This window comes from Bombus vancouverensis, chromosome 7 (assembly GCF_051014615.1).
Source record: "Bombus vancouverensis nearcticus chromosome 7, iyBomVanc1_principal, whole genome shotgun sequence".
NCBI lineage: Eukaryota > Metazoa > Arthropoda > Insecta > Hymenoptera > Apidae > Bombus > Bombus vancouverensis.
This window is the reverse complement of record NC_134917.1, coordinates 4148555-4172632: the sequence shown is the minus strand read 5'-3', so window position 1 is coordinate 4172632 and position 24078 is coordinate 4148555. Positions and strand designations below refer to the sequence as shown.

The window sequence follows — 24078 nt, the reverse complement described above, 5'->3', positions numbered from 1 at the left end:
TGCGTGCTATATACATAGAAAATGGAGTACTAAAAGTATTAAAATTGTAAAATTTCGCGAAAAAATTATCACCTTTTAGATATAGTGAATCCCGACAGAGAAGAAATGCCAAGTAAAGATGAAGTACTGACCAAAACACATTCACATTTTCTGCAGTGGTACCAAGGGCCCGCGAGCAAAACGAGACGGCGGTGTAAACAATGTTATAAACGCATTTCTAAAATAAAAGGTAGAGAGTATGCCGCGAAAAGAACCAAAAAAGTAACAACATATTGTGATCGTTGTAAGAGCCAGCCGGCACTCTGTCTAACATGTTTCAAAAAATTACATAAAAAAAATTAATAAATAATTATGTTAAGTTTATAATATCGAATTGTTATGTTTTTACTATTGAATGTCAGTTTATAATGTTGAAATAAAATAACATAAAGCTATTTTGTACAATCTATTTTGTGAAATACAAATGTGACCCACCGCGATGCACACTGCCTCACGGAACTGATACGTGTGACCCACCGGTGATGCACGTCGCCTTACGAGACTGGCACGTGTGACCCACTGGTGATGCATGCCAGTGTCACGTAAACTTAAGGGTTGGTTGATGAAATAAAATAGCTGAGTCGTAACACAACTATTAATTTTGTTTTAATTAAACTTTATTATAAATTCAGCAATCACAATGTAACACACACTGAATTAACATAAATCACAATTCACTCCAACCACGTTATGTAAGACTTAGTTACAACGATACGTTAAGTACGCGACTGTTATAAGGGTAAAAACCGGTAAAGATAAGTTGACTATTCCAAGGATACAGAATAAGTAAGTTTTTCTGGCGATACTATGTCTGAGAAAGGCTAGGGGTGGGTGTGTCTAAGGACACGGGACTATCGGATTTGTTGATGACAATTTTGGTTAAGGAAGTGAGGGCAGTAGACACCGTCTCCGATTGCATAATAAGACGGTTGGTGGACCAGGAAGGGTTTTAGCCGCCCTCGCGAGAAAGTTGCTAACGAAACATACCAGATGTGAGGAAAACCAACTTTCCATGTTAACACGTGGTAAACAATAAACGTAAAAGGAAATCTAAAATAAGAGATACTCGCTCGGTCCGAAGGACCTTAACTATGAAAATGCCAAGACCCCTGGTGGGTACTTAAGACTATTGAGGGTGCGCACCAAGAATGTGCAGACATCTGGGTGCCATCCTGTCCGCGGTGTGTGGGTTGGTCTCTGATGTGAATCGACGTTACACCGGCGTCAACGTGTTAAGGATCGTACTGAATGACATAATCGTCTGAATGTTGAGTATTTTTATTTAAAAGTAATGATGAATATTCTTAAAACATGAATAAAGTGTGCGCAAAAAACTGATACCAAAAATTGTTACTGTCTTTCTTATAAGAAAATCTCAGGAAGATTTAAAAAAATGGCATTATAGAATACTCTCTTAACTATAGTTAGTAAGTAGAAATACGTTTAGTTCCTAATGAAGTTCTGGAATACCTCGGTAAAAACTCAACTTAAATACTGAATATTAAAGATTAAACATTAAACTGAAATTTAAAAAATTAGCTGGAAAAATGTAACTAAACTTGTAGATTATGATTACAAAGTTTGATTTAATTTAAGATTGTTGAAATTTTTAAAGACATATACACTTGGAAAACCAAATTATGGTAATATTTATGAGGCACTGATAATCTTCACAGTAGCAATTGAACACAAAATTTCTACAAAATAGAGTCAATGATTGATCATAGATTTACTATATAAAGAAGTTATCGAATGGATTAGTTTGACTGGAGTAAGAAAACAATACAGCTGGATGAATTGATTCAGTGGACAGAACGGAAACAGAAGGGAAATGACGCAGACTGTATGAATGAAACACGACGTCCAATAACGCCAATGAATATTCAATTCCCATGAATCCCGGATTAAATTTATTTAAAACTGCATTTAATATTCATGAATATCCACGTTTCCGTTCGATCGTTGACAGTTCGTCATTGACTATCGATTCGAACATAACTTACTTTGATATTTCTGGAATATACTAACACAATTATTGATGGCTGAGGTATTAGGTTGTCCAAAAAGTTTCTTTCCTTTCATAAGATGATAATAGTTGAACAACAATTTCTGTTTTTATTTATTTTACATTTTATTATATTTTACATTATTTTATTGAATTAGGTATGATCCATTTCGTTCTATTTCTATTATTACTTTCGTGCATAATTCAGTAAACTAATATAAAACAAAAAACATTGTGCGTCCATTATTTCCTTATGAAACGAAAGAAACATTTCGGACAACTTAATATAAAACCTATACCACGGATATGAAAGGGAAAGAATATATAATACATATAGGAATGTTATATTATAAATTTATAGAAAACAGTATGATAAATACAATATCGTTGCACTCACGCGAAATCGAATATAATACCGCGTTTCGCGTATTCGTTTCTCACTAATTCTACGACACAACACACAGCGAACTTCACACAACCACGATAAATTCAACTCTGACAGCATTTTCCATGCTCATTTTCCCTTAACATACCTTGGTAACGCTCACAACACTCCTTGACAACATTAACATATCTTGACAACGCTAATAAACAATTACCCCTCACGCCACGTCCTTCTCTGACGTCACACATAACATCATACACAAAAAATGTGTAATGCAGGGCGAGAAACAAATGTAGAGGACTATTAAACGCATTGGTATATAGTGATGAGGCGAATTGATACTTGGTGTAGTCGATGTATTTAAAACTGTTAGCTGTACAGAGTTAGTCGTCGTTCGCTAAGTGTAGCTCGATATGAGTATACAAAATAATGTTTACGTTCGTTTGATATTGACACTATCACACCAGTCAAATTGACTGGCTTTACAATTTTATTTTAACATTCTTACTTCGTGTTATGTTTTTGTCCGCAATGATGTAATGCCTTTCGCAACGACAACTAAAAGAATAACCCTATCCACGTTAACCAATTAAGGAGCAATGCGTTCGACGCAACATTTACAATATTTCCAAACAATTTACCTTATTAAAATTTGTTCACTAACATCGTAATTATGAAAGGAAACTCGCTCGATACTTTTTTCGTCACTGCTTCCTCCACCTGGATTTTACAATTTTGTAAAATTTATCCACTTGCGATAGAACGACGTGCCACGCACGTCAAGATGCTTTTCGTCGCTGCACGCTGCACGTCGGCTAACAGTTAGATCGTTCGTTTGTCGAGCTACAGTTGCAGAGTGCACGACGTCACATAGTCATCGATATCTTGGAAATATTTCAGAATAGATTATTAATAATTAAAAGGCTATCGTTGCCGTGAGTATTTATGCATACCGTGTAAAATTCTTTATGTAAGACCCTACCAACGCGCTGAGGCACTGCTTAACGCTAGAACCATCACACCAGTCAGATTGATCGGTTTTACAATTTTATTTTAAAATTCTTACTTCATGTTATATTTTTGTCCGCAATGATGTAATGACTTTCGCAACGATAACTAAAAGAATAATATAATGAATTTTATTTTGTTTTTTGTGTATTCAAACTGAAAATAATTTTGTATCAAGGCTATTTATACCAATACCAGTCAAAATGTAAAAGGGTCCTGCAATCTGTTTGTCGAGCCCCAATTAACCAGTTTCTTCGTTTTGTGCAACTTGCCACACTTTTTTTGAATTTTTACTGCGTATCATTCGATATGATGATATCAGTTATCAGGAAAATTCCGGATCGATAGCCAGATCACTGGATGCTGACACTAGAAATACCACATCAGTGAAAATAACTGGTTCTACAATTTTATAAATGTGTCAACCCTTGTTTAAGGATCATGGTTGCAGATGGATTAATAATACCAAAAATGTACTATATAACATAGAATTCCTTCTGTAAGAAAGAAATAAATCAATAAATATAAAAATATTCTATTTTACGTATTTTTTAAAGACCAGTCGTTTTAACTGATTTTGGTAGAAATAGCTTCGTGTTAACTATCGATAGTTCTAGTGTTAATTCACTATAAGAATGCTCGATACTGATTGTCCTAACCATCTCGTGTCCGTCTATTTATACTGGTCGGAGGAGTACCGGAAGTTTAAATTCGACTTCGATTGACGATTACGCGTAGCGACTATGTTACTTTGTCCGGAGCTTGTTTATTGTTACCTTTCGTATATCATAACTGTGTTAACCCCTTAACCTACGATTTACGTTCGAGAATTTTGGGCCGATTTACGTTTGGTCCGATCATCTGCTACGGACTATGCTCGTAATATTCACGTTTGGTCCGATCATCGTACTACGGGCTATGCCCGTAGTTGTAGGTTAAGGGGTTAATATTTTTTGATTTTCATCTCGCTTAGGTAATTTTACGAATCATTCCACTTCTTGGTGATCTTTTCACTCCTTAATAAAAAAAAGCCAGAAGGGTGTTAATACTCCGAGGCAAAACAACAACATGAGTCATCCTCGATTCGAATCGTCCTATGACTCATGTGCCGCTACACAAAGCATAAAACATCATCACAAAATACCGTCACAAATGCACAACAATAAATTTACTAATTTCTATGAAACATCATGAATTGGTCGTTTTTATCACTTTGCTTTCGATATAAATTTAATTACCACCGACAAATACGGCCTCCAGTATCTACAAGAAAACTGAGAAATATTTCTACCATCTTCGAGGACGATCGTAACCCCCAGTCTACGTGCTACTGGCCAGGACGAGAGGATTCTTCGACGGGGAAAGAACAGTGTTTCTCCTCGGCCCGCGTATTGTCGGAACCTTGCCTGATGAGCCTTCCTCTAATTAAAAGAGCCTCGAATTGCGCCATTCCGCTGACGAGACGGCTTTTAAACGCGCCGCTATCTGGAAGTGGCCGGCTCGTAGATAATGTACGAACCGCGTAGAGCTCGTGAAACTCCTTTTGTCTCGTAACAAACGGACGAACAATGATTTTAGCCGGCGGGAGGTGACATTCAGTTCAAGCTACTAGATATTTCAACTTACTTTCCCATTCTAAACGGTTGAATCTGACCGTGGAGAAATTTACGCGTGACCTTTTCCTCTTTTAAATTTATTAAAGCAATGAAATGATCGCCAAGGAACGAAATGATTCGTAAAAGTTACATAAATAGCATATTATTAAAAAGCATAAAGAATATAATTTACTATTGTTTTATTTCATAAAAATTCGCTAAATAACTCGGTAATATAATGAATATTTCTATGACAGAGGAAATAAGTATAAATAAATCTAGTAACAAGTTCCATTTTTAAAAAATGGCTGTTTCCATCCACTTTCCCATTCTAAACGGTTATAGCTGGCGGTGGACAAATTTATGTGCGACCCTTCCGGCTTTTTTTTTATTAAGGAGTAAAAAGATCACCAAGAAGTGAAATGATTCGTAAAATTACATAAGCGAGATGAAAATCAAAAGATATCAAACAAATCCTTGGGGTTCCTTGAAAATATTGCGAATGAAATTAACATTAAATTGCATTAACGTAAAATTGGTTAATGAATGCCTCTAATTCTCTCTTTGCCTCGCCTATTTTCTCTTTGCATTTCTATAGACCAAGCAAACAAAAGATAAATAGTTCGTGAATATTACAAAAATTCTCTGGTTACGCGAGAAAAATAGCGTTCGCAGCGTAGGCTATATTTAATAGAACTTCCAACTGGATGGATATGCAAATCTTGTCGGACCGAAAAAGTCTTCGCGGTGAGAAAATAAATTGCTGGAAAATGAACGAAGAAGCTTGTCCACGATCTGACCTCGTCATTCGTCTGATTATTAAAATTCTAAACTTGATAACGATCCTCCGGAGATATTCTAGAATTCTCGATGGAGAAATAGGACGAGACAGAGCTCAATCTGAACGAGAGAGTCGTGCGTAGAGGAATATCCGAGTTATACAGCGAGTATAACGGAGTTTAATATTTCACTATCTAGAGCAGATCAATTGCTGAAACTGAAAGAGAAGCGAAGGATCGGAAGCGGCGTGGAACCAGCGCCATACTGAATCGCGGAATCCAATTTAAATAATACTTGCCTTTCTTCGTCCCCTTCTACCTCTTCGCGACTTCTGACGTTGTCTACCCTTGGGAAAGCATCCGTCTGGATCCTTGGTGCATTCTGTCTATTTCCCAGTTCCGTCGTGTTCGCGGCCATTCATTCTAAAGAAGCTTAAAAAATGATCCGAACGAGAGAAGGAAATTTTTCGATCGCGGCCTCCCTACGGCTTGTCTTCGCAATCCTGTCGACTCCGTTTCGCCGGATTAAATTTTCAGTGAATTCTACTCGCGTCCGTACGAGCAGATCCCCGTGAGCTTCCGCTCCGTGAATTCTCCTCCCGATATCTGCCAATATCTCGCCAAACCAACGCGGAGATCGTCTTTGCTTCGGATAAATACATCGGACGTTTGCAAGAGACTTTACTTTATTATTCGTGATAGCGGAAAGGGGATGAAGATATTTGTGGGTTTAAAGCAAGTGCAGATTGAATAGGAGGGTTGACAGGGGATTGGAAGCTCTTCTTTATATGGGAGAAGAGATTGGTGGGAATATTAAGATTTGTAGTTTGATTTTTCAGATTATTGTAACTAGACTACGGACGTTTATGCATTTTCATATTTTTATGAATTCAGTTAAAGGAATGGAATCTGAGCAAACATTTGTTCCAGCTATCAAACGTTCTTCAAACATTAGAAATATAAGAACTTCAAATATTCTAACATACAATGACAACAAAAGGTACTCGCATACTTTCTTATTTTCCAATGACGTGATTATTTAACGAGTACAAAAGTTGCCATAGTTTTAGAGACAGAATATATAATGGAGTGCAATATAATAGAGTGGATAAGAGGCGAGGTAGATAAATAAGAAAAGAGAGATAGGCAAGGAAAAGAGTTTAGATAGATATAAGGGTGGAGGCAATAAGGTGATAACGCCATATGACTGATAGAATGTAAAAAGCGTAATAGGTAAACGAGATGTAAAACAGAAAAACACGGACTAAGTAATAATAATAATAATATTTAACAAGTTCTACATTTTATTTCTACAGTATCACATTTTTTTAATCATGTGACAGTATTACTACATAATACGAAATTTGAGAATGCTACGATAAATACAAATTCAAACAAAAATAATGGTGTGTAACTAATTTTTGCAGCTATTGTACCTTGAAAAATGAAAAAGTATTTATTATCACGACAGAGTGTTTATTATAATTTTCTAGGATGACACATTTTATTATTTAAATATCTTTTGTTTATCTACAATTGCAAAAGTCTGAAATTGCATAAACAACGATACCATATCCATTTTTCCATTTCTTCATCCCCAAGTATTATAAAAACGTTTCCACTGACGTATTTTCATCCTTCTTTCACATGTGCAGCTCGCAGATTATAGAAACCGCGTCGACTGAGAAACGGTCGTTAGATACGATGGATACGATAGAATTCCGAGCACGATCCGACATCGATGGTTCGTATGTGCGATTATTTATCCGGTACGATCAATCCGCGAACGAGATTCCTGTGACATGATGAATCGTCGCGGCCATCTGTTTAACCGATCCATTCCGCGTGCCTTATGATAACGGGTGAACGTCGCCGATTTTTTAATGTCGCGAGTTTCCCTCGATCCATTGCGGTGTACAGGATTTTTCAATTCAAACGGCGCGACAACTGTGTGTTGGATTCATCGTGTGTTCCGATTGTGACCTCAATTCAGTCGAGACTTTCGCAGACTTGTCTGCGACTTTTGGATACAGTGGAAACGTCGCGACACGATGGCGTTTACATTTTCGTCGCGAACGCTAAGAGAGTGATTCTGTCGTCCTCGATATTCTTCGCTAACGCGCAGCTGCATATAAATTGAAAACTTAAGGCGGCAATGCGGATATTGTGGAAGATTGATCGGCCTATTTTAGGTCGAATCCCCCAGGGAAATATCGTGCAGCATGTTTTTAATTCGTTGAAAGATACCCTTCTGGGTTGATTGATTTAATCCTCAAATGAGAAGGGTTAATGGAGAACTCCGCTGTTAATACTAGAGCTTCGAGAGGACGACAGGAACTTGACACAAGATCGTAGACGTTGTATTAATGATCGATCCGAGCTGTCAGAGGTGTCTGAAAAATGTCTGAAAAAATTCATTTTACTTGTGATTATTCTAGGGGCGTAAGGCGGTCACGATGTTTCACAAGTTACGGGTATATTCTATTAATTTGTCCGAAAAGTGTCTCTCTTTTATAGACACGTCTTTTACAACGACGCATCTTTATACAAACATGAAACCTGAAGTGATATTGGGTGTAGCGCGTTAAATAATCCCTCGGTGGTTACGGTCAACAATATATTTCAGGTGATCGTCGGACAAATAACGCTTAACCACGTTTAACGATTTCACAACGATTAACGTTTAACAATGATTAATAATAATTATGTTGGCTTCGCTTAACCTTTTGAACCTCGCAGCTCGGACCGGAATGAATCTTTTCATTCAAAAGCAAACAGATTATTTCTTTAAGTCCCCTCGATATCTCCATTACTTATTCGTTTATTAAAAGTCCACAATGGTTGTTGCGTATGCATTCTTCCGAATATTTGGCCAAAGAACCGTAGGGATATCAATATTACATTAGGCCTGTCAGCCTTACGCTTTGAAGGCATAGCGCTTTGTGTCGCGAAGCCGTTGGAAATTTCCATGGTCGAGTGCCGCCACATATTTATTGACGAGTGTCTTTTTTTGATCGCGTTGCGTATCGCCCTCGGTTTCGCTTACTACTCGACTTTATCGCTTCCTGATTCGATCGGATCGATTCGACTGTCGATCGGATTCGATTTGTAGCGGCACATGAGTTAGAGGACAATTCAAATCATGTTGTTGTTTGGCCTCGAAGCATCAAGATCGTTAGGATACATGTAATGTAAGAATAAATAAACTCCGGGCAAAACAATGTCGCTGCTACATGCAATCGTCGAACTAAGACGAATTTGAATTTTCCGACTCTCCCTCGACCAGTATAAATCAGCGGACGCGATCACAAGGAAATCAGTTACAGTCAGTTGTCGATCGGTTATCAATCAGTTCTCAACGAATTATCAGCGATCTAATTAACGAGACATTAACGATCCTATTTTACGACTTATACACTAGACTAGCATCTCAGCGAATATTGTCTGTACATTAACATGTTTGTCGCCACGTCACCCTTATCTATGTGACGGGTATACTTCCGTGGGTCCCGTCACCCACGTATGGATGACGCTCTTCTTGTTCGAGTTAATTAAATACAGAATATACAACATAAAAATATTACAAGACATATTATCCATACTTGTTATTAATTTATATCCTGGATAAAATATTATATTATGCTATATCGCATGGTATTTGTTAAAACATGCAAAAACATTTCTGGTGATTTTGGACACTGAACAATAGTTGTAGACTTCATCATCACTACTCTCCTCACCTTCAAATATATTTTCACGCTGTTTACTGAACATTTTGAGGATGAAAAAATCACGGATGTACGTCTCACAAGTATGCTTCTCGACTAAATGAAAGATCTGAGATATCTGTCATGAGATACCTCGGAATACTCTAGTTGGAAAGCTTTCTCCATTTCAGAACTAAATAATCTTTTGTTTGCAACGAATCGAAGGCGATAAACAATGAATTCCCGCTTGTCGCTCTATTTACGTTCTGCGTGGCGGCAGTCGGATTTGGGTCCCACAGGAAACTTAGCCGATTCACGCTGTGTGACTAACGTGTTAATTTATTTAATTATTTTTAAATATATTCGACGGTTTCAACAACGAGCAATCTCGTCCAATAAATCTCACGGTCAAAACACGTTAGTCCTCTACAGATTCTTTCTTTTTTGTCGGCCCTCAATATCCGTGCCGTTGCCACGCACACCTTCTCGAATATTCGGCGAAAGGATCATTGGGATATCGATGGCTCATTAGGCACTTCACTTCGGCGATATACAGTGTTGCCGAGTGCCGCTACAAACTTAAGCTGTCGAACGTTATGATCTTTATTTTGATAGAACAAAATGGATCATACGTAATTCGATAAAATAATGTAAAACGAAAAATGTTGTGCGTCCATTAATTCCTTGTAAAACGAAAGAAACTTTTCGGACGACCTATTACTTACGAAACCTCGCATGAAGTCATGATTTTTAATTGTTTCGCAAGGTATCAGTTTCTGTTATTACTATAATTCTGTGTCGTTATTACATATGTGTATTGTTGTTATATCTTTTGTATTTGTTTGAACTCTCTACTATAGAGCTTCTTAGTGATCATTCGCAGCATTCGAATTACGATGAGAATTATCACCTTCTTCTAATAATTTTGTCCTGAGTGCATCTGGGCAAGGCAATTGGTCCCGCGATTCGATCGCACGTCTAAAGTTTTCATATGTTTCAGGACGCTGTATAATAATAGGATTGACAGTAAATCATCAGCGATTTCAATACCCATTTCCTTTAGTTTATCTACGTGGCTGAAAAAATTGTTTAAGTGATCAGACATATTTTCACTGCCGGACATTTTCGTGAATAATAATTGCTTCAGGAGCGTAGCCTTTCTCACAGGTCCTTTGGATTCGTACCTCCTTTAATTTATTCCATATTTCATGTGAAGTTTTGCAATGCTTCACATGACATAGCTCACTCGCTCATTTTTTTTTTTTATTTATTTATTTATTAGAATTACGATCAATTCTGACGTTGAGAATTTTCAGTAATTTTTCTGGCGTGGCGCAGTGACATGGCTGATTATTTATAATAAATTAGTACTTATTATAGATAAGTATAATTTATAAGTAAGTGTTGTAAATAAGTGAATATTACTTAATTCAGATAACTAATTGAATCTAGCGTTTAGGTCTAGCGGGTAGTGCCTCTTCAGCCTGCGAATCTGGTCCGTCGTATCAAGTAGCCCAATGATTAGGGGACTCGAACTCATGGCAAGAATAATATCGGCTAATAATACCATCCCTTTTTTCCATAAAGAGGCTTCATCCGCTGCTTGGGATTATTGTACCATTCGCATATTCCCATAAGTCATCTTTAATGAGTATTGCCCTCATTTGCATTTTCCACGTGTCGTAATTTTCTCTATTGAGTTTTTCGATATTTGAATTCACGCCACTCGACATCTTGTTACATTTTATATTATTTTGATAACTATATTATCACGTGAGCAATTATTACGTATTCGATAAAACGCCCTTATAGCATTCAACACTGAATCACCGATCACGCGCATTTTGTTTTTTAGGTTATCTTCTGCGCTCCTTAATATTCTTACAATTTATGATATTTTCAATAAAAATAATAACTAATTATCGAACCTGGGCCCATAATCTGTTGTTATATCTATATTTAGAGGTAGGATCGCGTTAGTTATTACTTTATTATTCGGATGAAAAACACCTCACTTCTCGGAGCCGAAAAACCTTTATTGCACACACTTGGAAGGGGCACGAACGAATGAACGAAAAGGAAGTCTTAAACTATCGATCTGGTCTATCGACCGTGTCTAGTAATATCTTCTAGTTACGTCTTTTTGTAACTAGCCGTCAGCATATAGATGGCGAGCGAGAACTCACGTTGTCATTTTCAACATGTATTTCGTCAAATCATATTATTTATAGCATTACTGTATTATAAGGATTAATTTGATATATAATAATTTAATAGCATATTTTATTTAATAATATAAATATTCTTTTAAAAGGTTCGTTTTTGTTAAGAAGTTTCTAACGTTCTCCACTAGATCTTAGACTATGGTAATAAAAGAAAGATTCAGATTCCTCTCAGAGACAAGTGCTTCGTAAGTAATGTACAACATCAGATTAACATGTCGAGGCTTCATTTCTTATAACACCACTTTTTACGATAAGAAAGCCCCATATAACTTTAACTACAAGGATCTTTCTCGTTTCTATCATCGAAACTTATATTTTATTCGAGATACAAATCATGAATATTCTGCCTTTTAAAATTCACAAGAATACATTATAAAAATGTTTTATTATTGTTCCCTACAATCTATTCTTGCTAACATTATGTGTTTAATAAATAACTTTTTGGTAAGCTTCAAAATAGCTTTTCTTGAACAACTCGCTTAAATTGTTCCAATTTACTTTTTGCTCACACACAAAATTATGCAGCAATCTATATTTATTTATTTTTTATTACGAACTAGCTGATCGTTTTCGAGAACGAGAACTCAAAGAATTGCCAGGAGAACCGAGGATTTGTTTTTCGTCGAACGTTCGGCAAAAAGATTGCAGTTGGCCATTGAGTTATTACGAGGAACGTGGCAAGAGATTCAGATAGCCTGGCTGATTTCTTGTCGTCTTTCCATTTGCAACCGAATTTCGAATCTGGCTGTTCGTTTTGTTGATACATCACGAGACGTCGTATCTTTTTCTCGTTCAAGGGACTAGAACATTGGTCATTCGCCGAGAAGAATTGTTGAATTATACGAAATCCGTGCCGGAAAGAGCAGGAGCGTCGCAAGAAGCGAGAAGTTTCCCTTCTCTTCGTTCATCTGGCCACCCTTAAATTCTATCGTATATATCGTTACGCTTCCTCGTAACTATTGTCGTCGATAAAGTCGAAACTGTCGTTTCGTGTGCTGGAAACTGTCCCGACTTGGCCAACGATGTCTCGCTGAAATTGTTCCCTCATGGCGAATGTTACGAGACTGTTTCAAGTGTGTCGAGTCATGATCCTTCGTGACACAAGAGACTGCTGCCGTGGGAACAGCTTGAGATTATTTTGAGTGGATCTAATCACGAGAAATATATTGGCTTTATACGCGATTTCACCGATAACATAGATTTGTATAAATACTGACTTCATGTAAACGCTATCAACCTGTTACATCCCGTGACTTTCTACATAAACCAGACTTTATTCCTCGAGCAAGATGGCCACCAGATGTCTAAATACCCTTATTTCGGATCCTCAATAATCTTAAAGACCCATAATAAATTTTAGCATTTTTTATAGTTAAGCTCCTTAAGACCACGTAAGTATCTTTTAGGTTGCGAATCTTCTCATGTACAATGCCACCCACGAGCGTCCTTTGATCGGGGTCGCCCAACACTCTTAGTTACCCACCAGTCTTTTTCTAATCCAATTAACAGCAATGACCATATTGCCTTCACTTTCCTAACCAAAATTGTCATCAACGAATCCACTTGCCCCGTGCTTTAGTTTTCCTCCGCGACAGTGTCACGTAAAATAACAAAATAAAAAAGGAATTTGAGGTGAAAAATAAAAAAAGGAAACTTTATTTTTTTTCTAACATCAATACACTTTACAATCTACTTCCGAACTCTAGGCGTGACTTTCTAAGACTGGCTCTTATGATTTTACTTTCGATCGGATCCGATTGCGTTCTTTTGTCATCCCTCAACATCCCCACCGTCTATGCATTTGCTAGGCGTCCGCGATCGTTGCCACGTGCTCTTTCTTCTAGAACCTTCGGTGGAAGGACCGTTGGGATGTTGATGGTTCATTAGGCACTTCAGCGATATACATTGTCGCCGAGTGCCGCCACATCTTTATCTCTATCGTCAGTCCGTCGGATTTGAAGTATGCCGGTCGTGACAACAGCACCGTCACCGAACTTCGCTGATTTTCCATCCTTTGATCAGTCAACAATTAAACTTGCTATTTACACTTCGCTGAGAACACGTCTACACGCACCACGCGTAAATACTTAAGTCTTCAAAGTTTTCTTTTTTTTTATTTGGTAGACTTTTTGCAATCAATTCTCATTGAGAATTATAAGTAAATTATTTTGACGTGGTAATTTGGATTATAAGAGTTTATAGTATGTTTGATTCTAGTTGAATCTAATGCTTAAATCTAAAGGGTATTGTCTTTTTAGTCTGCGAATCTGATCCGTCGTGTCAAGTAATTGAGTAACTAATGGGTTTTGGTGGTTGTTAACTCTTGTATTATATCTGTTACTGAATACTGTCGTTGGAATAAAGTGAATATTTTATCATCATTTCAACTACCCCTATTATCTTAACCGAAATAGGGGATCGACTGATTCGTCGAACACGACCAGTTTATCAAGATTAAAATTAATTATTAAACGACAGATATTTATGCAAATTCATATTGCTATGAACATAAATAAAAAGGTAGAACATAGGTAGAGAATTGTTTTACCTACTAAATATTATAACTGTTATACTTATTATATACTGTAGTAAGAGATATCAGGCGAACTATAAACAATGTCGCGAGAAAACAGACGTGTCGACAGGCCCAACAATGTATCGTCGAGCCTTCAATCGAAAACTTTCGCGGGAAAGGCCTGCGTGACCTTGGCCACGAGCGGGTGCGAAATATGTGCGTGGTGGGGCTAAGACAAAAGACATGGGGCTGAGACAAAAGACAAAGGGTTGCTAAGGGACATAAACGAATTAACAGTCATTGTAAGTTGAGAAGTCAGAAAGTGCGAATTGCGTTGTCGAGATAGTGTTGTTCTCGTGAGAGATAACCTTGGATCCGTGGAGACGAGAGTTGCAAGTTAACCATCTAGTTGTCTAAATTATAGTACGTTATCGTATATAGTTCACGTTAAACAACCATCGTTTCCTGTTTAACCAACACCTGTTTAATCCATTTATTGTAAATAAATTAATTGTAGAAAAGATTCTACAATACATTACATTGTCAAATTTCCTATAAATGCACAGAAATTTGTAATCTATTAATTGTGCAATCTTTTCTTCAATTTGTTAATTAACACTCTTGGAAAAGATAGGAAGGTGCATTTATTTTATCGATTGACCTTGACGCGCGAGCTTCGACGTCGATAATTTTTGTACATAAATAATTTAAAGTTAATCTTAGTTTATCTACGAAGAGCTCACACGAAGAACGAGGTAAATCCATTTTTGTCAATTTTTTCATTTCGGTCTTGGATTATAAAATGTAAGGAGCTTCTCTTGCAAAACCTATTAACATATAACGTAGGATAAAAAGATTAGTTCGAGCGAGATACACGTATTTCGTCAAAATACATGCTCGTCCGCGTGTGAGTGGATAGATCCTAGGAAGCAGCAAGGAATTTGCATGGCGATCGACCTGGGAATCGGAGTCGAGACGGCTGCGCTGAATCTTAATCGCGGCCTGGAAAATGAGACGTGTTCTAGACGCAAGCACTAAGATTCACACGATACTGTAAATAGAGTAGAAAACAAATAGTTTGTTTAATATATTTCATTTTGATTCTACTTTCCATTTATTTCGAATGTCAGATTATGCACCCTGGAATTTACAATCTTATAAAAAAAAGATTTTTTTTTTATTTAATTCTTTTCATTCACAATTTGTCCAATTTGGACATTTGGTCGAATTTTGTAACTGTTTGATTATCATGTGGGTGGCTACTCCCAGCGGGATACCATCTTCGTGTTTGTTAGCTTCGTGTTGTGTCCTTTATGAGGTCTGCTGGGTGTTTCCTTTTCAGCCTTCTTTCCATGTTTGAGGTTGATCGTTTTCGCAGCTAGCCGGTTTGGGTGTGTTCCTATTCTTTGTTTGTATTTTTCTGTGTATCTGCTAATTTCCTCTTTGACCGTTGGTATTCCCAGGTCCTTGCGGTATGTCCTTGTTTCTAACATACCATGGGGAGTTTACTATTGTTCTACGAATTTTAGCTTGTATTGTCTCTATTTTGTTTATATGGCTCATTGCTGCTATCCCCCATAGTGATATTCCGTATATCCAGATTGGTTTTATGATTTATCAAAACATGCATGTAATTTAAAACCTACACTAAATGTAGTTAAATTTCATCAAGACGATTGACATTTCTCTATGTTTCCTTGTTAAAATATAATTTTTTGACATTTTTTATTCTTAAATATGAGAAAACTACATAACGATTTTCTTAAATATGAGAAATATTTTAACAAGGGAACATAGAGAAATGTCAATCGTCTTGACGAAATTTATTTCTGATGTAGTCCTCGTAAATATATTTGACACGTATCTGTTTTTATTGGCACTCGTTCAGGTTAAAGGGGTGAAAACTACCCCCAAGACCGAGGCTGCAAAATCTATTTCGCTGAATATCTTGAAAACTAGTATAGATAGAAAGATAGTGTAAATTGATGAAATTAATACTGTTCAGTGACGAATTATATGATGTAAATTCTTTTGTGAAAGAATCCATTTGTTTAAATAATATATTGAAAAATAACAAATTTCTGATAGATTCTCCAGGTAAATGTTAAATTTTTTTACGTGTTTGTTTATAGATACTACGCCTACATGCACAAAATACAAATAAAGTAGGATCTTGATTTTTGCGTTGCAAAGAATTTATTATATTTCAAACTTTCTCGCTCGATGTGCACAAAAGAGTACTTGAGTTGTTTCTTATTTGTATATACGTGACAGCTTTGAGAAGAGCTGATTTTATTATCAGGCACTGATTCTTGTTTTTAAACAAACGCTAAAGAAACAATTGATGTTAACTATTTAATACAATTTTCACATTAGTGGTATATCTCGAAGAAGTCTGCATCGGCAATTACGCACAATTATACAATTCAACCTATAATATCAGCAGATGGCAAATTGTTTTCTCCTGCATCTGCAATATAATATATAATACTGAAAAAAGTGAGTGGATGGTTGGGATAGCGTATACAGTAAACAATATTCAAAGCCCCATCAAACAATATTCAAAGCCAATGTCATCATTGGTACATCTTTTTTCTTTTCTATTTTTATTATTTAATTTGTACTTTACAATTTGTCCAGCTAGACATTTGGTAAATTTTTCTAGCTTAATTGCTAAATAAATAAATTGCTGTGGATGTTGAGTTTTTTTTTTTATTTAGTTGTTTACATTCACAATTTGTCCGATTTGGACATTTGGTAGAATTTTTTGGCTGTTTGATTATCATATGGGTGGTGTGGATGTTGAGTGTATAACATGTGGGAGTTTGACTATTTTATTTGTTTAATAAGGTCAGTTGGGTGTTTTCTTTTTAGTCTTCTTTCTATGAGAGTTTTGCTCGCTTCAGCAGTCAGCTGGTTTGGATGTGTTGCCGTTCTTTCCTTGTATTTTTCTGCGTGCCTGCCGATTTCTTCTTTGACCATTGGTATTTTCAAGTCTTTGTGTATATCCTCGTTTCAGAATCTGTGTGTTCCTGTGTCAAAAAAATTGAGTACAGAATTTTCAAGGACATAGGTTAGAAATATGTTTCTTCTTAAAACGTCAGAGTTGTCTTCAGTTCAGTGTAGCCTTCTTATTCGATTTATGAAGCGCACGCAACAGAGAATTCATGAAGAGTAGAATTATTCAAATTTTCAAAAATACCAAAAGAGTATAACAGATTTAGACAATCATTAAAGCTTTCATTTCAAATCCCGATATCAATTTATAGCATCGGAATAATATTTTTCATCATTGATACATAATCAACATAACATTGATAAATATTGATAAACATTGATAAAAAATGTGATTACGTAGACAATAGATCAGACTTTTGTTTTACATATTGGCGATACGAGATAACAAACTGTTTCGATTGTAATAATATACAATAGTTGTCCTATCGATAAAATGTTCGTTGTATAAAATATATTTATGCTTTAATCACTTTCTCGCGGAAAGCCTTTATTGGAAAAATTATATTGAATGATTGACATTAATTGCTTTGTATCACTTTTCTGTAGCGATTTTTAAAATACTGAAAGTAGCACATTTGCTATTCTTAATATATTATTAATTAAATATATATATTATTATTTAATATATTATTATTTAAACAAATAGATTTTTTCCGGAATAATTTACATCATGTAATTCATCGTTCAAAATCATCAATTTACACAATCATTCTGTGTGTAGTAATTTTCCGGGATGTTTGACGATGGTTTTCACTTCTTTAACATGGACGATTGTCGATATAAAAAGGTACGTGTCGAATATTTTTATGGCAACTATGAATTTCATGAAGATCGGCGATTGACACTTTGGTAGGATCCCTTGTAAGGCTTCTGAGCCGAAGCGTATATTGAGAATATCATAATATCATAATTTTCCCGTTTACTATAATTAAGTTTATATTATATTTTACATTTACTTATATATATCACCAATTACGTTCAATCGAAAATATTTCATAACAACTTATGGACTCACTTGCCAAACATAATCTAAATGGAAGAACCCAGCAGTAGCACAGTACTAAGCGTGATAACTGTTTCGAGGCATTTGCTCTGCCGGTCACGAACGCATCTCGTCGTCGATTCTCGTCGGAGAGCGATACATCAAAGTTGCAATCCTTGTCCTTTTCTCGCCTCTAATTCGTATGGACAGTCACGTTTCGATACGAGCTATCTGTATCGCATTTGTCACCCAGGGGTGTTGGTTTCTCGAAGAGAAGGTAGTGTGTCGACCCCTGATAATTCCTCAACTTCCGGTTACGGACATCTCGCAAAGTCAGACCTCCTGCCTCTGACAGGATATCGAAAGAATCCTCTTTCACAAAAAGGAAAGTCATCGATCGAGTGTCGTTGGTTTTAATAACTGATTTCCTTAGCCATCGTCAGACATCTCGTTAATGGGACCAGCTCTCTGTGCTGGATTTCGCGGGTTGCTTTAATTATACGATGTAAATTAGTCGGTCCAGGTCACGAACCAGTCCCCATTTTACGACTGTTAATTATGAATACATTTCGCTGGTGGATGTAACTCAACGCTAACCCGCGTAATCGTACTCTTAGCCCGAGCCTCTTTGAAAGTTTAATCCCGCGGTTGGAAATGGAAAAAACGTGGTTTTATCACTGCTGGCAATAATTGACGTAGCCTCGAGCACTCGGTGCCGTAAGCTGTTTGCCTTTAATATCTCCAGAGAAAATGAAATTTTCTTTCCTGTGCAAGATTGTATATGTTGCGGTAACTATTATTGAGGGATATAGGGAATGAGGAATATTCTAGTGGGTGTATTTCTCGGTTGCAGCACCGGAATTGACAATAACCGACGATTCCGGCCGAGTGGTGTCCAAGGAGAGGCACCTGAAGGCGGGAAGCGTTCTCAAACTCAGATGCGAGGCCAGAGATGTTATCGAGTCTCTGAAGGAGTCTGTCATTTGGACCAGGGGAGATGAAACACTTACCGAGGACGTTAGGTAAATGCTACTATCTTTAGTTTGTAATTATGCAATAAGAAAGAACAGAAAGTTACATGTTATGTGTCACAATTAAACATCTAATTAATTTATATTCATTTTCAATTTTTATATACCTGTAAATATTTATTCATAATCTTTCTGTTTATTATTTAACACGTACTGCTATATAATAGCATTTATTATTACGTTATAATATTCTATATATATTATTATATTACATACTATCATATTATATATATAAACAGTTTGTAATTATGCAATAAGAAAGAAGAGAAAGTTACATGTTATGTGTCACAATTAAACATCTAATTAATTTATATTCATTTCCAATTTTTATATACCTGCAAATATTTATTCATAATCTTTCTGTTTATTATTTAACTCGTACTGCTATATAATAGCATTTATTATTACGTTATAATATTCTATATATGTTATTATATTACATACTATCATATTATATATATAAACAGTTTGTAATTATGCAATAAGAAAGAAGAGAAAGTTACGTGTTATGTACCTCAACTAAACATCTACTTAATTTATATTCATTTCCAATTTTTATATACCTGCAAATATTTATTCATAATTTTTCTGTTTATCATTTAACTCGTACTGACATATAATAGCATGTATTATTACATCATTATATTATATATATTATTATATTACATACTATCATATTATATATATAAACAGTTTATAATTATGCAATAAGAAAGAAGAGAAAGTTACATGTTATGTGTCACAATTAAACATCTAATTAATTTATATTCATTTTCAATTTTTATATACCTGTAAATATTTATTCATAATCTTTCTGTTTATTATTTAACTCGTACTGATATATAATAGCATGTATTATTACATCATAATATTATATATAGATTATTATATTACATACTATCATATTATATATGTCGGAGATGAAAGGAAAACCGGAGCCTTCCCTTTGCAATTTTGGGAAAGTCTTCTAGTGCTTTAGCCTAGATTTTATCATAGCTGTAATTAAGCAATTGTTGTCATTTGTAATTGTTCGATATTTGTGATAGCGAAAGTGGGTTCGAGGCGACAACTGGTCGCCGAACGTAGCCACGGTCACGGGATAAATGTTTTGCCTGACGAAGGTGTGGATCGGTTGTATAGTTCTCCCTAGAAATCACATAGAATTGTACTTTGGAGATGTCGATATAATGGGACACACGTTGTATTAGGAATCAAACTCCAGGCAGAAACTGCCTAGCAACGGCGTTTGGACCTTTCTCGATGCTTCCAAAGAGTATACAACAAACTCTTGGCAGAAACTGCCTAGCAACGGCGATTGGAACCTTCTCGATGCCTCCAGCGAGCATATAACAAACAAATGCAGTCGTACAGCGAAAAAGATTTTCATCAGATATTCATTCGTGTGATCGCCTTGGAAAGTGATACATCGAGCAATTTACCGAGTGTCTCAGCAATCGTATTTTCTTGTGTTTAAAATTATTCTACGCATAGTAAAGAGTTATCCCGTTGACCGTGGATTCGTTTGAACCCAAGAACATTGTTAATAGCGGTAATTAAATTCATTATTCGTAAAACCTATTAATCGTTAATCTCATTATTCGTTAAATTTATTATTCGTAAAACATATTATTCGTTACTCTTATTATTCGTTAAACTTATTATTCTTTAATCTAATCATTAGTTAAACTTATCGTTTGTTAATCTTATCATTCATTAAACTCAATATTCATAATATTTTGTAAAATCTTGTATACTCGCGTAAATATAATCTCTGTTTCGTAAAACGATGGCTAATTCAAACGAAGAATCGTTACGCGCCTTAAATTCTAATGTTAACCCGACATATAAATAATCCTCTACATAATTGTAGTATCGTGGATAGATTTCCTAAGAAATATCGAGTGAACTATAAACAATGTTCTGAGAAAGCCTAAGTGCTGGACAGGCCGAAAGAATCGGGAAACTTCAATGGACTAAGCGGCCCGTCAATGTGTCGTTGGTCCTTCAGTCGAATAGTTACGCGAAAGAAGACGTACGTGATCGTGATCGTGATCGTGATCGTGATCACGGGCGGTTACGCAATACGTATATGGTGGGGTATGAGAAGAGACAAAAGAAAGCTTAAGGGAGAAAGACGAATTAATCGGGATCGTTAAAACTGAGAGTCGTGTTGTGAGGAGTCGTTAATTGAGAGTCGAATTGTGAGGAGCTAGTTACGAGTCAAGAGTTGAGTTCAGAGAGTTGAGCCGAGAAAAAGTTGTCGGGTTGCTATGAGTTGTAAACTATTAGTTGTGAGTTGTAAATTATTAATTTAGTTGTCTTAGTTATATAACATTACTATATTTAGTTTGTGTCAAATAACCATCGTTTTCTGTTTAACCTATTGCAAATAGATTCATTTATCAATAAATTTATCATATAGGAGAGAAATCATTGGAAATCCTAATTTCTAATATTTCTGAATAAATAATCCTATAGAATATATATATGTATAAATAATGTGTGCCTATGTAATCGATTCATACAAGTATTTTAATATTTAAAAATTTATAGAAGATTATTTAAAAATGAAATAAGACCTATATGTAATTGAAAAATCGAAGTGATAATTTATATGAATGGAAAAGAACGCAATGTCCACGTGAAATACAGTGAATAAAATTATAAATGCTAGAATAATTTATTTTAGCTTTTGAAAAAATTGGAAAGACACAAATAAATAAAGTCAACCAGTGCGATACATATTTTTAGCGTTTATTCTATACTGTAAACCTACAAAAGCAATAAACGCGGAAAACCCACAGCATTCAAGAGATATAAATTGCAAAATTAGTAGAAATACGTTTTTTATTTTCGTCATATATCGTCACTGTTTTTGATATTTATATCCATTATTTGCATTTCAACTGTTCGATTTTATCAGGAGATTATGATGAAAGTTTACTTTATACTTGTAAATATGAAAATTAAATATAATATTCCCCGTTATAATATTTAAATGAGAAGTTCAAAATTTACTAACTTGTGAAGCTTAAATCGCGAAAAAATTCTTCTATCAAAATCATTTACCATATTACTAAATTTAAGCAATCTTTACTTAAATATTTCCTTACTATTTATGATTAATTAAATTATTCATAGGACTGTTTGAAAGCACAGATATAAAAACACTTCAATATCCATTTAAGACCCATCTTTTTATAAAACAAGTCGTCTTTTATCACTTTCATCAATCACTATTGTTCCATTTTGTTGACTCTTTTCCTTTGACTGTAATAAGGATATATGCATAGCGTTTAGAGCACCACCTAAACTGGAAGTGAGTTACGTTCGAATATCTGGTTTTCAGTGAAAACAGGACGACGGAAATCTTAGCTGGGAAGGAGGTCCTTGTGATAGTTAGCACGCTGATCGTGGAGAGGGCCAGTCCAAGGCATGCCGGAAATTACAGCTGCGTTGTACCCGGGAAGGCCAAGACAACCGTTGCAGTACATGTGCTTAACGGTGAGTCCTTTAGCTCTTACACTTTTTGGAAAATAATCACTTAATATAATTTGGAAAATAATTAATTATAAACTGAAGAACTTTAAAATACTATAATTATTATTCTTCTTTGAGCTTCTTGTGATCATCGAAAATATTGGGAAGGATTAGGTGACTTTTTTATACCTTAGGGAAAATAACTGTGTGGTACTTTTAAATTGGTATTTCTTCTTTTTCATTGAAGTATAATATTGAATGTAATATTTTCTGGAACAGGAATTATATTCCAAGCGATAGTTTTCAGCCATTAAAAATGAACTTTAAACTTTAAAATTTTAAAACACAAAATTATTTAACTGTATTTTTAAGTAGCAGACAAAATGGTGTTCAATCTTCAATTTTATTTCGTTGAAATATAATGATAACGTAATGACTCTTCTAAGAGGAGTTATATCTTATGCAACGTTTATCAGCAATTTAAAATATTTTGATACACGAAGTAACATAGAAGTATTTTTAACTATTAAACGAAATGATGTTATTCAATCTTCAATTTTGTTTCACTGATGTATGGCATTGAATATAATATCTTTAAGAATAGGACCTTTTTATACCTTAGGGAAAATAACTGAGTGGTACTTTTAAATTGGTATTTCTTCTTTTTCATTGAAGTATAATATTGAATGTAATATTTTCTGAAACAGGAATTATATTCTAAGCGATAGTTTCCAGTCATTAAAAATGAACTTTAAACTTTAAAATTTCAGAACATAAAATTATTTAACTGTATTTTTAAGTAGCAGACAAAATGGTGTTCAATCTTCAATTTTATTTCGTTGAAATATAATGATAACGTAATGACTCTTCTAAGAGGAGTTATATCGTATGCAACGTTTATCAGCAATTTAAAATATTTTGATACACGAAGTAACATAGAAGTATTTTAAACTATTAAACGAAATGATGTTATTCAATCTTCAATTTTGTTTCACTGATGTATGGCATGGAATATAATATCTTTAAGAATAGGAACTTAGTATGCTCTAAATTTGAATCATACAAAATCGAAAGCTACTTATGAAACTTTAATTTGCAAGATTGTTTGATAATGTTTTGAATTATTGGGCACAGTAATTATTTTCCAATCATCAATATAGAAATCTTTAATTTTTATATAAGTATCTTTTGTTTGAAAATATTATTATATTAATACATCATATATGTATTATTAAATTTATTACATTCACTAGCCAATGTGTCATCAAATTTTTTTTATTAACATATTGGTCGTAAATATCAAAAAAGC

At 35.0% G+C, this 24078-nt stretch overlaps 1 protein-coding gene across 1 annotated transcript in view; it reads left to right on the top strand.

The window, feature by feature from the left end:
- Positions 1-24078, top strand: part of LOC117161646 (uncharacterized) — a 111402-nt gene that overhangs the window by 42231 nt on the left and 45093 nt on the right. The window contains exons 5-6 of the mRNA XM_033343348.2: positions 19112-19280; positions 22639-22793. Coding sequence (XP_033199239.2) covers positions 19112-19280; positions 22639-22793 — 324 coding nt within the window. The remainder of the gene's footprint in view (positions 1-19111; positions 19281-22638; positions 22794-24078) is intronic.